Here is a 15,142-nt window from a genome sequence, read left to right as displayed (position 1 = left end):
TCTTCAAACTTCAGGAACTAAAAAATAAGGAAGCCATCTTGAGAAAAGCCAGATAAAAACACTTCATCTGTACAGGAGCAAAGATAAAATTTTTTTCCAATTTCTTCTCAGAAACCATGCAAGGAAGAAGACGGGAGTGAAACATTTAAAGTATTGGGAGAAAAAACCCACCAACCTAGAATTCTGTACCCTGTGAAAGTATCCTTCAAAAGTGAGGAGAAATGAAGACTTTCCCAGACAAAAACCAAGGGAATGTGTTGCCAGTAGACCTGCCTCTCAAGAAATGTTAAAAGAAATTGTTCAGAGAGAAAGAAAATAATATACTCAGAAACTTTACATATAAAGAAATGAAGAGCATCAGAAAATGAATAAGTGAAGGTAAAGTGAAGATTTGTTTCTCTTGATTGCTCTAACAGCTATCAGCTAACAGGGAACAGATATATACATGGAAGACAATAAGAGGAACAAAGATAAGGATGACAAGTACTAGTAAAAATATGGTGGAGATTAATCCAACTACAGACATACCTTGTTTTGTGCTCTGCAGACACTATACCGTTTACAAATTGAAGGTTGTTTTTTTTTTTCAACATTTATTTATTTTTGGGACAGAGAGAGACAGAGCATGAACGGGGAGGGGCAGAGAGAGAGGGAGACACAGAATCAGAAACAGGCTCCAGGCTCTGAGCCATCAGCCCAGAGCCCGACACGGGGCTCGAACTCACGGACCGTGAGATCGTGACCTGGCTGAAGTCGGACGCCCAACCGACTGCGCTACCCAGGCGCCCCTACAAATTGAAGGTTTGTGGCAATCCTGTGGCAAGTCTTTTGGTGCCATTTTTCCAGCAGCATTTTTTCCTCTATGTTTCTGTGTCACATTTTGGTAATTCTTGTAGTATTTCAAACTTTAAAATTATAATTTTTATGGTGATGTGTGATCAGTGATTGACTTACTGAAACCTCAGATGATAGCATTTTTTTAACAATAAAGTATTCTAAAATTAAGATATGTACATTTTTTAAAGACATGATGCTATTACGCACTTAATAGACTGCAGTATAGTAGTGTAAACATGGCTTTTATATGCACTGGGAAACCAAAAATTCCACTTGTATTTATTGTGATATATGCTTCATTGCAGTGGTCTGGAACTGAGCCCACAATGTCCCTGAGGTATGCCTGTATTGTATGATATTTAAATATCTGTGGTCTAAGTGCAACAAAGACAGAGATTGTCAGAGTGGACAGAAAAGTAAGACCCCACTACGTGTTGTCTATAAGAAACCCACTTTAAATATAAAACACATGTAGATAAAAATAGAGATGTATGATCCTTTCAATGGGTGCAGAAAAAAGCATTTGAAAAAATACAGCATCCTTTCAAAAACGCTCAAGAAAGTAGGGATAGAAGGAACATACCTTAACATCATAAAAGCCATGTGTGAAAGGCCCACAGCTGATATCATTCTCAGTGGGGAAAAACTGAGAGCTTTCCCCCTAAGATCAGGAACACGACAGTGATGTCCACTCTCACCACTGTTCTTCAGTGTAGTACTGGAAGTCCTATCCTCAGCAATCAGACCACAAAAAGAAGTAAAAAGCATCCAAATTGGCAGGGAGGAGTCAAGCTCTAACTCTTCACAGATGAAATGCTGCTCTACATGGAAAACTGGAAAGACTCCAACAAAAAAACTCCTAGAACTGATCCATGAATTCAGCAAAGTCGCAGGATATAAATCAATGTACAGAAATCAGTTGAATTTCTATACACCAATAATGAAACAGCAGAGAGAGATATTAAGGAATCAATCCCATTTACAACTGCACCAAAAACCATAAGATACCTAGGAATATACCTAACTAAAGAGGTAAAAGATCTGTACACTGAAAACTATAGAAAGCTTATGAAAAATTGAAGACACAAAAAGAAATGGAAAAACAATCCATGCTCATGGATTGGAAGAACGAATATTGTTTAAAATGTCGATACTACCCAAAGCAATCTATACATTCGATGCAATCCCAATCAAAATAACACCAGCTTTTGTCACAGAGCTAGAACAAACCATCCTAAAATTGGTGTGGACGCAGAAAAGATCCTGAATAGCTAAAGTAATGTTGAAAAAGAAAACCAAAGCTGGAGGCATCACAATTCCAGACTTGAAGATGTATTACAAAACTGTAATCATCACAACAGTATGGTATTGACACAAAACCAGACACATAGATCAATGGAATAGGATAGAGAACCCAGAAATAGACCCACATATATATGGCCAACTAATCTTTGACAAAGTAGGAAAGTATCCAATGGAAAAAAGTCTCTTTGGCAAATGGTGCTGGATAGCGATATTCAGAGGAGTGAACCTGGACCACTTTCTTACACCATACACACACATAAGTTCAAAATGGATGAAAGACCTAAATGTGAGACAGGAAACCCATCAAAATCCTACAGGAGAAAACAGGCAGCAACCCATTGACCTCAGCCACAGCAACTTCTTGACATGTCTCCAGAGACAAAGGAAGTAAAAGCAAAAATGAACTATTGAGACCTCATCAAGGTAAAAGCTTCTGCACAGCAAAGGAAACAATCAGCAAAACTAAAAGGCAACCAATGGAATGGGAGGAGATATTTGGAAATGACAAATCAGATAAAGGGTTAGTATCCAAAATCTATAAAGAACTTGCCAAACAACACCTGAAGAACTAATAATCCAGTGAAGAAATGGGCAGAAGACATGAGTAGACAGTTTTCCAAAGAAGACATTCAGATGGCTAACAGACACATGAAAAGATGCTCAACATCACTCATCATCAGGGAAATACAAATCAGAACCACAATGAGATACCACCTCACACCTGTCAGAATGCCTAAAATTAACCACTCAGGCAACAACAGATGTTGGCGAGGATGCAGAGAAAGAGGAATTCTTGTGCACTGCTGATGGGAATGCAAACCGATGCAGCCACTCTGGAAAACAGTATGGAGGTTCCTCAAAAAATTAAAAATAGAACTACCCTATGAGCCAGCAAGTGTACTGCTAGGTATTTATCCAAAGGATAAAAAATGTTCTTTCAAAGGCATACATGCACCCCATAGTTTATAGCAGCATTATCAACAATAGCCAAATTATGGAAAGAGCCCTAATGTCCCTTGACTGATGAATGGATAAAGAAAAATGTGGTATACATACACAATGGAATACTACTGGATGATGAAAAAAATGAAATCTTGCCATTTGCAACAATGTGGATGGAATTAGAGGGTATTATGCTAAATGAAATAAGTCAGAAAGATATCATATGATGTCACTCATGTGGAATTTGAGAAACTCAACAGATGAACATAGGGAAAGGAAAGGAAAAAGAAGATAAAAACAGAGGGAGGCAAACCATAAGAGACTCTTAAATACAGAGAATAAACTGAGGGCTGCTGGAGGGGAGGTGGGTAGGGAGATGGGTTAAATGGGTGGTGGGCATTAAGGAGGGCACTTTTTGGGATGAGCACTGGATGCTCATGGAAGAGATGAATCACTGGGTTCTACTCCTGAAGCTAAGGCCACACTGTATGTTAACTAACTTGAATTCAAATTAAAAAAAAGAGAGAGAGATGGAGAGAGGTATTCCATACTAACACTAATCAAAGGCAGTGGGAGTACCTATATTAATTTCACACAGTTTAAACTTCAGAGCAAAGAAAGTTATCAAAGATTAAGAGGGGCATTACAGGGGCGCCTGGGTGGCTCAGTCGGTTAAGCGGCCGACTTTGGCTCAGGTCATGATCTCTCAGTCAGTGAGTTCAAGCCCCACATCCGGCTCTGTGCTGACAGCTCAGAGCCTGGAGCCTGTTTCCGATTCTGTGTCTCCCTCTCTATGACCCTCCCCTGTTCATGCTCTGTCTCTCTCTGTCTCAAAAATAAATAAACGTTAAAAAAAAAAAGAGGGGCATTACATAATGATAAAAGGGTCAATTCTCCAAGAAGATGTAGCAATCCTTAACGTGTATGTGCCTAACAACATATAGTCAGAATACATGAAGCAAAAACTGATAGAACTGCAAGGAGAAGTTGAATACACATTATTCTCAAGGTTAGATGGAACGTTCTCTAAGACAGTCCATATTCTGGGCCATAAAACACATGGTGACAAATTTAAAAGAGTAGATATCATACAATATCTGCTCTCAGACCACAGTGGAATTAAACTAGAAATCATAACAGACAGCTGGCAAATCCCCAAATACTTGGAGTTTAAGCAACACACTTCTAAATAATATGGGGGCCAAAGAAGAAATCTCAAGAGAAACTAAAAAATACCCTGAACTCAGTGAAAATGAAAACAAAACATCAGAATTTGTGGGACATAGCAAAAGCAGTGCTTGAGGGAAATTTACAGTTTCAAATGCATATATTAAAACAGAAATCTTGGGTGCCTGTGTGGCTCAGTTGGTTAAGCCTCTGACTTCGGCTCAGGTCATGATCTCATGGTTCATGGGTTAGAGCCCCGCATCGAGCTCTTTGCTGACAGCTCAGAGCCTGGAGCCTGCTTTGGATTCTTTGTCTCCCTCTCTCTCTGCCTCTCCCCTGCTCATTCTCTCTCTCTCTCTCTCTCTCTCTCTCTCTCTCTCTCTCTCTCTCTCTCTTTCTCAAAGTAAACATTAAAATTAAAACAAAAACTTAAAAAAAACCCAGAAGATCTAAAATCAGTAATCTAAGCTCCCACCTTAGGAAACTAGAAAAAGAAGGGCAAATCAAAAGAAGGGGAATAATATTAGAGTAGAAATCAGTGAAACCCAAGACAGGAAATAAAGTGAAAATCTGACTCTTTGAAAGATTAGTAAAATCTGTAAGCCTCTAACCAGACTAAGGAAAAAAGAAGACACAAATTACTAATACCAGAAATTAAAAGGGACATCACTACTGATGCCATGGATATAGCTTGGCTTGGAATAAGGAATCTTAAAATTGCTAGAGAAAGGTAAAATTATGCTCATATAGATAAAAGTAAAATGAACATATGTTTTATTTGACTCATACACAGGGAGCCAGGCAGATGTTATAATCAATTCAAATGAAGTCAAAAGGCTCAAGTTTACATGGCAAAAGGAATTGTTGCAAATCCAGGCAAACTGATTTTCCTACAGAGGGAAGAGAAGTGCATGGGAGCTACCAGACAAAACAGCTTCCATGTCTGCCTGTCACCCACAGTTTGCAGAAAGCTGCACAACATCTCAGAGACAAGGAAGGCTAGAATCTGATAACCTGGAAGGATGTGCTGGACGGACACCATGCAGTGTTTTGCTGTCACTATTTTTCTTCTGAAGAGTTAAATCAGTACACCAAAATCATTAACTTGAGCTCATATGAACTGATGAGCCCGTATGACTCAGGAAATCGAAATTAGGGAACTTTACCAAGAAAATGACACAGGAGATGCCAGCTCTGTTTCTGTCACAGCTTTGCTCCTGCTTCATCACTGGATAGATATCCTATGACCAGCCATTTTCACTCACACAGGGAGAACCCGGCCTGGAAGGGTATGCTGCTTCCCCGTCAGCCTGTGGCTCTGGGAAGTGACCTATCATTGTCCTGGACTCTGGCTCGGGGGCCAGAGGCCAAACCGAACCTGGAGTCCTGGCCAGGGCTCTTCAGCACCTGCGGCCCCAGCCTGTGCCCTTCCTTGGTGGAGACTGGTATACCTTGCTGGCTCTTCTGCATCAGGAGCACTGGGGCTGCCTGTTCACCAATCCCTTCCTTCCTCTTCACAGACCTTTTAGAGAAATACTTGGAAAAAGATGACTTGTGGGAGGTATGAGGGAAATGGGTCATCAGTGAGCCACACAAGATGAGGGCACTTGTATGTAAGTAAAGCCCCATGTGGACCATGCAGTTAAGGGTATGGAAGAGTAGAGTACCTGTTGGGGTTCCGTCTCTCCTAGGACAGAAGTTACCAGGGCGAAATTTTCATTGACATAGTTAGGTGGGAATAGCGAAACACTGTACTGAGTTTTAAATTTTTTTTTTCAACGTTTATTTATTTTTGGGACAGAGAGAGACAGAGCATGAACGGGGGAGGGGCAGAGAGAGAGGGAGACACAGAATCGGAAACAGGCTCCAGGCTCTGAGCCATCAGCCCAGAGCCTGACGCGGGGCTCGAACTCACGGACTGCGAGATCGTGACCTGGCTGAAGTCGGATGCTTAACCGACTGCGCCACCCAGGTGCTCCTGTACTGAGTTTTAAATAAGCACATCTGGTGGTTGGCAGACCACCCTTTATTCTAAGATGGTGCACCCTGCTGCTTTTGCATTGCAATAGCCTTTCTCAGGAAGTATTGGTGGAAACAGACTTGATCAAGTAAGTTACCTGCAGGGAAATCTGATGTATCCTCTCCATCCTCCTTTTTCATTTTTCTGTTTGGTGAAATAACAAAATCCCTGTGATTTTATCATGGGATGAGAAAGAACTGGGGTAGGCCCAGTAGGGTTTTTGGTCCCTGACTCTTGCTTTGGTTGTGTTAGGTAAATGTTGACACTGGGTGCAGTGAGGAAGAAAAATAGCCCTGGAGTCTCCCAAAAGGAGCAAGCTGGGACCTGGATATGTCATTCTAGTGTGATGGCTTGTGTGCTGAGTTTCCGGCAGGATTAGCAGTTACGTTGAACACCCTTATCAAGACTGTTGTGTCTCGGGACTGTTGCATATCTGTTTTCACTTCTGGGTGACTATAAAGTGGACAATTTGGGTGAAACACAAATTACTAATCTCAGAAATGAAAGAGGGACATCGCTATAGATTCCATGGATATAGTCAACAACAAACGACTTTATGATGTTTGAGTAGATTTTTTTTTTCAAAAAAACTTTTGTTGTTGTAAAATACATTTAACCATTTTTAAGTGCACAGTTCAGTGGTATTAAGTAACATTCACATTGTTATTCAAACATCCCCACCATCCACCTCCGGAACTCTTTTCATCTTCTCCAATTGAAACTCTGTCCCATCAGTGATAACTCCCCATTCTCCCCTCTCTCCAGTCCCTGACAACCACCATTCTGCTTCTGTCTCTTATGGTTTGACTAATACCTCATGTAAGTGGAATCCTACAGTATTTGCCTCTTTGATGACTGGCTTATTTCACTTAGCATAATGCCCTTAAGGTTTATCCGTGTTGTAGCAGGTGTCAGAATTTCCATCCTGTTTTTTTTTTTTTAAACCTTAAGTCCTGTGACAATTGCTTACTATAAAGGTGAACCCTGATCCTCATGATGGGCTTATTGGTAAACTTTCTGGTAGTGAGCATAGGCACCAGGACGGCCAAACTTTGTGGATTCACAGCCCCGGGGATCGGCCACCAGCAGGGTCTGGTTGTACTGGATGAGGATGTCTTTAATCTCCTTCTTGGAAGCCTCATGCATGTATTTCTGGTAATAGGCCACCAGAGCTTTGGAGAGGGACTGGTGGATTTTTTTCTTTTGGCTCAATGAAAGACATTTATTTCATGAAATACATAGAAACCTTTGCTCTCTGAAACCAGGAAATATGTTATTCTAGCCTCTGAGGTGTCTGAGTCATTTAGGGTTTACTTCCTTGAGCACTGACATTTTAAAATTGGCATTTCTACAGTGTACCCTTTCTGCCTTTATTAAATACAGCCTAAATTAATTTCTTTTGGATAACTTAAGGGCATATTGTGATCCTCCATATGTTAAAAGCTGCTCTAAGGCCTGTGGCATGTGCCTCTTTATCCCCATACCAGGTGGCCTCGATGCTGTGCTTTGAATGCCCACATTTCCTTTTTATGCTGTTTTGTGGCTATTCTTTCAAGCTGCTGTCCCATAGATCTATCTATAAATTACCTATTACAAGTATTTTTTTTCTTTAGTAACTTTCTGTTTCTAATTTGTTGTGGTATAGGAAATCAAAGCCAAATAATAAGAATTGTACATAAAATAAGAGAAGACATCAGGGCCTAAGAAATTCTTTTATGAGTAAATAAAATGTGCAAGTTTTAGCGTGTTGACTTTGTGCTTTGCAGAGGTCCTTTTACTTTGTGGTTCTTACTGTCTTCTGAGTTGACTAAGTGATGTTGCTACTAAACGTAAGTCAGTGGTGAGCATGTTAATAAACAATTTTATTTTCAGATAAATCCAGCCATGTTCATTTTTATCTTCTAATATTCCAAGTCCCATGCTAGTGCTGTCCTGTTCATCAAAGCACACCTTATTATTTAGGGTAGGCTGAACTCATGGAACATATAGATCCCAAGTGTAATCTCCAACTTAGTAGAAGTTCTTTCTGCCCTGCAAGAGTCCAGGCAGATGGTCCAGCTGGGTGGCAGTGCTGTTGTTGTCATGTAGAACCCAGGCTGATGGTGGCTTTGCCGGCTTCAGCAGGTAGCTTCCTGATGAATGCAGTGACCACAGTGTACCTTTGAGAGGCCCCCTGCTCAACATGAATGCCTGATTCTCACCATCACATTTGTGTCTGCAACTCTGTGGTACGATAAGAGTTTGGGAAGACTCTTATGGAAGACTCTGGAGCCCTGTGGTTACAACTGATTTTAAGAGGGAAGCGAATTACGTTTATTTGGCTTTGTCTCAGCCTCTCCACTCCATGGAGCTCTTCTTCTGACTAACCAAAGTTGTTTTAAACTCAAGGAAGAGAACGTGTCTTATTTTTGACTACAAACTTAACAGTACGTGTGAAAAGCAACCCCGAGTGGCTCCTAGCAAGGGAATTACACCCAGTGTGTGTGCTGTATTTTAAGAAATCATGGTAACTGACAACGGTTTCAGAGAACAAGTGAAAAGTACTCATCAATGTCCCAGGTCAAAAACTCTCCTTCTAGATCTACACTCTGCAGAAATGGTGGTAAAGAAGACATTTATAAGAATATTTGTTGTAACGTTATTTGTAATACTGGAAACCAGGAACATTAAATGACTATTAATGGGAAATAGATAAATAGGATATTTATATAGTATTTAAAACAAATTCATTTATTCACCAAATATTTACTGAATGCTTATTTTATGCCAGGTGCTCATGTAGCTGTTGGGATTATGACTGTGAATAGCACAGATAAACCCCTCTCTTCAAGGTGTCTCTAATCTTGTGAAGACACAGGTCCTCAATAGCATACATTAAGTAGGTTGCATGGTGGACGGTGATAAGGGCTAAGAAGAGACAGTAAAGCAGAGAAGGGGGATGCTAAGGGTTAGGCGTGGGGGTAGGACATGAAAGTTCAGATTGGGTGGCCAGAAGAAAAGACCTGAGATGAGGGATCTAGCTTTGCTGAGGAAGAGCTTTTTGGGCCATGAAACAAGGAAGGCAAAGGTCACGAGGCTGGGGGCTGGGGGCTGGGGGTAGGAGGAGCATGGAGCCCACCTGGGACAAGTGGATAATCTGTGTCAAAATGGCCTGAGCTGTGTAGGAAAAGTTGTAGGGTGGTGTATGCAGTAACACACCATTCCTGCTAATTTAGCAACCTCTAGAGTAGGAGTTCTTAATCTAAATAAAATAGTATACATATGATCGTAACGGAAGTCAATTATATTGAAATAGTTGTAAAATTTAATGGATTAGTGTTATAAGAAGTGCTTTGTTATCCGAGCATTAAGCAGCAAGGCAATACCTAGGCAAGTTAAAGGCTTGTCCTTTAAGGATCTGTCCGTGTGAAGGGTGTCATCGGTTAGTCCGAGTGGGGCTTTGAAGCTGTGGGGTGGCCTTTGACACAGCTGCTTCCGTGCGTCCATCAACACAGTTGTAGGGAGTCACTAGACAATCCGCATGAGAGCTTGGGACCTGCCATTTGGAGTCTGAACGATTAACGACCAGGCACAGAGCTGCCTAGGGGTTGCTTGGCCCCGTCACCGGAGCCCTTGTGGACGATCTGGCACCAATGTTGTAATTTCAAAGCAGTGTGAGTGTAAATGACATTTTGAGTTATTTCTGACGACTGTAACATGATAGAAAAATCCGAATTTTCTTGGTGATGAAGTCACAGGTACTACTAATATTGTGGTACTCTTGCCTACATTTGTGGTTGACAGAAATGATGAGTTTTGGCCAGAAGTTAGTGAAGCTAAATGTGAGTTTTTTTCTGTCCAAATTCAGGGACACCCTGATATCGGCCTGTGGATGCCAGGTTAAGAATTTTCCTCCAGGGGAGCCTGGGTGGCTCAGTCGGTTAAACGTCTGGCTTAGGCTCAGGTCATGATCTTACGGTTTGTGGGTTTGAGCCCCACGTCGGGCTCTGTGCTGACAGCTCAGAGCCTGGAGCCTGCTTCAGACTCTGTGTCTCCCTTGCTGTCTACCCCTCCCCTACTCGTGCTCTGTCTGTGTGTCTCTCTCTCAAAAATAAATAAAAACAACAAGACAAAACAAAAAAGAATCTTCCTCTAAAGCAATATATTGTTCAAAGCCATACACACACACACACACACACACACACACACACACACACACACACAGATTTACAAATGGATTGGGATAACACACGCTAAATTAATGATTGTGATTTTCTGGCGTGTCTTGTACTGGGGATGGTATATAATATCCCAGAATATGTTATAAACATAATTATTGTATTCATAGTAGAAAACCAAGTCCTAAACCTCTTAACATCCAGCAGAATTTGTAGGCCAGAGAGCTATTTGGTCCAGTTCTTGGTCACTGGATGCATTTCCCTTGGTGGTCCTAATTACCGATAGAAAAACTGAGCTATTGTGACAAAGGGGATGTCCCCATTCAGCCAGTGTGATTACATGGGCTCAAATCCCAGCTTCTCTGTTTACTGCTTATAATGCCTTGGGCCAATTATTTCACATACCTGTGCCTTAGTTTCCTCACCTATAAAATTAGGATTGAAACAACTTTGCACCTGTATAGCAGCAGTACTCACCTTGTAGGGTTGATGGGAGGATCTAGTGAGAGCAGACCGGGATCTTCTAGCGGAGTGGCTAGCTTACAGTCAGTGCTAATAAGGGCTGCCTGGTATTAGGGCCGTCACCATAACCACTTCCAACGTTTGGGAAATGTTGGTTTAATATTATTTTCATTTCACAACATGATTTAATTGTAAATGCGTTTAAGGCAAATTATTTTAAATGTTTGTGTACTTTTAAAAAAAGGCTTTGTTACACCATTTTTCTTCTTAATAGCAGTAATGATTAAACAGGATTCCTGGAGTGGGGCAGACCCACACATCTCACTGGTTGTGGCATGTTGGACAAGTTATGTGACCCGTTTGCTTTGGTCCCTTATCTGAGAAAAGCGAATAGTAGTAGTTTTCATCATAGGACGAGGGATGATTCAATGAGTCAATATATTTATGATGCTTCTGGAAAGGTGCCCAGCACATAATAAATACTCAGTAAACTAACTTCCTCCTCCTCCTCTTAGACCTTGGCAGTTTCATCCTTCCTCTGACCCATACTCTGTAGTCAGCATCTCCAGCTTTTTCCTTTAGTGTCTGCTGTGTGCGGTATACTGCTCGTAGTGTGCTGGGCACCTGGAGGTCCATTTATTTATTCCTTCGATCATTTTTTGAATGCTGGAGATACACTGAGAGTGAGGCCACTAACCTAGAACCTGCCATCGAGATTTAATGAAGATGTTTTCAAGATGCAAAAGGTATGGAGAGGCAGGAGTCCCTGCATCTCCCTAGGAAGGCGGGGCAGGCTGTGTGGGGGTGGTTCTGCCTGAGCTGAGTAGAGATTTGCCTACAGTAATAAGCCCAGAGTGGCAGTCCAGGATGGAACCTACTTTTGCTTCTTTGGGACCTTTGTAGACAGTGTGGCTCGGGGATGGTGTGCCTGTGGAATGATGGTAGGCAGGGCTGTGCTCTATTCTGCTTCATCCCTCGACTCAGGAGGGGGCTGTTACTTGCATTTTAGGAAAGTAACCGTGGAAGGCAGTATGGAGGAGGGTCTGGAAGGGAAGACCAGAGGTAGGAAGGCCAGTCAGAAGAAGAGGCTAATGATCTTTTAATAGCGTGGGCAAGGAGAGTAGGGGACAGGAGAGCCTCTGGAGGCAGCGCTGGCCACCTGACCCTCCACTGTGTGCCTGGTGCCCGGACAGTGCCTCGCACACCGGACTTCAGCTGCAAACGCTTTCTGAATAAATGGGTGGGGCACTTCAGAGAGAGAATTAGTGCTGCAGTTTCCAGCTCCATTCACCTGGTAGACGGTAGGCAGCCCACTCGAGGCATAGTGTGTGGAAAGAGGGTTGAATTCGAGGGGAAGATAAATGGAGTCTGATTTGAACATGTTGACCTTGAGGTGTTCTGGGACCTCTGCGTAGTCTACAGTCGCGATACAAGTCTGGAGTCCGATCCCAGTTGAAATGGGGTGGTGGAGGGGTGGTAAGAGGAGGAGCAAAAAGGCCACGGAAGAAGCCCCTGCGTGTCCAACCAGTATCTGTTTGGCAGACTGCCGTCGAACCCGCGTCTCTAGCCAGGCCTTCTCTCCTGAGCTCACCCAGGCCGCTGTCCTCCAGGTGGCTTTCTCTCAGTTCTCTGCTCACGGCGGTCAAGGCCGAGCTCGTCACTTCCCGGAACATGGCTTTCCCTATTCTTTCCAATCACACTCACCAAAACTGTGATGTTTTCTCTTGGAGGAAATTTGGTAAAATTTCAGCTCCTCAGAATGCTTAAAATTGAAGGTTCTAATTTCTCTGAGGTTTTATTTTTAATGTTTATTTTTGAGAGAGAGACAGACAGAGAGAGAGCAGGGGAGGGGCAGAGAGAGAGGGAGACACAATCCGAAGCAGGCTCCAGGCTCCAGGCTCCGAGCTGTCAGCACAGAGCGAGCTCACAAACCATGAGATCATGACCTGAGCCCAAGTAGGATGCTTAACCCACTGAGTCACCCAGGCGTTCCAAAAAATTTTTTTAAGGTGCTTATTTAAAAAGATCTTTCTAAAATATTATCTTTTTAGATTTTTATTTTACTTATCTATTAAAAATTTTCTTCTATTTGAGTATAGTTGACACACAACGTTACCTTAGTTTCAGATGTACAAACAACATAGAGACTCTTGCCTTTCTATGCTCCGCTTACCGCAAGTGTGCCTGCCATCTGCTAAAAACACGACCTGAGAGCTTTTCCCACCATTCTTGTCTCTCTAGGGGACACTCTTCGTCCAGATCTTCCAGAGACTCACTCCCTCACATCCTTCACGCCTCTGCCTAAGCTTGACCCTCTTGAGAGGCCTTCTCTGATCTCACCTTCACCTTGCTTGATTTTGTTTCATACCACTTAGCACTGTGTGATTGGCTAACATTTTAATCACTTATCATTAACTGCTTTTTGGTTGTTTTTTTAAAACCTCCCGCACTAGAATGGAAGGGTGGGATTGTATTTCCTGTACTTTGCAGGTGTTTGATTCATACTAGGTATGCAGCCATGTATGATATGTTACGTCCGGTTTACAAATTTGGAAGCCGAGGCTCAGCAGAGTTACTTATAGAAGGTCAAGGTCACACAGTTTCTAAATGATAGAGCCGGTGACTAATTGTATCCCTTGGGATTTTTATACTCTGTCAAGCTGACTTCTAGATAAGACCAATTGTTTTAAGACTGTATTTTCACTCCCGATGGGTACCGAACTACTCAAACAGATATTGGATATTTCTGATCATTAAAAAAATACTTTTTTCCCCCAATTTAGGAGGATATGGCAAAAAAAGAGGTCGTAGTAAAAAATGGAGGGAAATGCTGAAGCTGCCCCCTGTCAGCCAGTGCAGCGAGCTTAGATGTTCCATTGGTGAGTAAATAGTGCCAGTCTGGGGCCCACGTCGGGCACTGTACCATTCGTTAGGTGTTATTCTTTTAAGAAGTAATATGTGCACATTGTTCTATATAGGACAGAAGAGTAATATAGTAAAATTTCCTCTCCCCATGACCCAACTAATCATCTCCCTGGAAGTGAACACAATGTTTTCAAGGTTCATCCATGTGGTAGCATGAATCAGTACTTAATTCCTTTTTCTTGGCAAGTAACATTTCACCGTATGGTTATATGACTTCTTGTTTATCCATTCATCAGTTGATAGAGGAGTTGCTTCCTTTTTTTTTTTTTTTGTCTTATGAATAATGCTGCTAGAAACATTGATGTACAAGTGTTTGTGTTCGTGGTAGAGTACACATTAAAATGACCATTTTAGCCATTTTTAAGGGATCCAGTTTCATTTTCTTGCATTGGATATCCCGTTGTTCCAGAACCATTCATTGAATGAATATTGAACTGTCTTAGTACCTTTATCAAAATCAACTGACTGTGAAGGTGAATGTTTATTTCTGGGCACTTGTAAGGATACACGTGTTTGCATTTAGGGCCCACTCAGATAATCAGGACAGTCGTCCATCTCAAGATCCTTGACTTAATCATATTTGCAAAGGCTCTCTCTTTTTTTTTTTTTCCTTCAAATAAGGTCATATTTATAGGGATGAGGACCTGATACCTTGGGAAGGCTGTTATTCAGCCTATTACAGAAGGTAACTCTCAGCTTAACTTTTTCTTAACCTTTTGAGGAACTGGCAAACTGTTTTCCAAAGGCAGCTGCACATTTTACATTCCCACCAGCAATATACGAGAGTTCCAGTTTCTCCACATCCTTGCCAACGCTATTTTCATTATAGTTAGCCTAGCCGGTGTGATTTGCATTTCACTAATGACGAATGATGTCGAGCATCTTTTTGTGTGATTATTGGCCATGCTTCTTTGGGTCAACTGATACTTGATCCCTAGTGTTAATAGTAATTTTTCTCTGCATGTAGCCCCAAGTGATTAATACAAAGATTGATTCCATTATTTGACGCATGCATTATAATTAAGATATTATAAGCTTTACTTTGGGGTTATTTATGCTATTGAATATATTCATAGGATCATAGAAATATATCCATGTATATCTGCATATAAATTACCTCTGTATACTTCTGATTCTTTGGGGGTAGTTTTTAGTACATAGAATGAAGTAAATGAGATTAAATATCCCATTAGTTAACCTTCCCCCCCGCCATTTCATGCTTTTAAAAGTTAATTTTTATTTTTATTTTATATTTATTATTTATATTTTATATTTAAAATTAATTTTTATTTTCATTTTTTTAAAAATTAATTTTATTTTTATTGAG

General features: G+C 41.4%; 1 protein-coding gene across 15 annotated transcripts in view; it reads left to right on the top strand.

The window, feature by feature from the left end:
- Nucleotides 1-15,142, top strand: part of GRK4 (G protein-coupled receptor kinase 4) — a 96,380-nt gene that overhangs the window by 16,106 nt on the left and 65,132 nt on the right. For 11 of the 15 annotated variants that reach the window (XM_023253501.2, XM_045056930.1, XM_023253497.2 and 8 more), the window contains exon 2: nucleotides 13,674-13,769. The exons of the other annotated variants lie outside the window; for them this stretch is intronic. In XM_023253501.2, the coding sequence (XP_023109269.1) occupies nucleotides 13,674-13,769 (96 nt within the window). The remainder of the gene's footprint in view (nucleotides 1-13,673; nucleotides 13,770-15,142) is intronic. 15 annotated transcript variants of the gene reach the window in all.

This window comes from Felis catus, chromosome B1 (assembly GCF_018350175.1).
Source record: "Felis catus isolate Fca126 chromosome B1, F.catus_Fca126_mat1.0, whole genome shotgun sequence".
Taxonomy (NCBI): domain Eukaryota; kingdom Metazoa; phylum Chordata; class Mammalia; order Carnivora; family Felidae; genus Felis; species Felis catus.
This window is presented reverse-complemented; position numbering and strand designations above follow the sequence as displayed.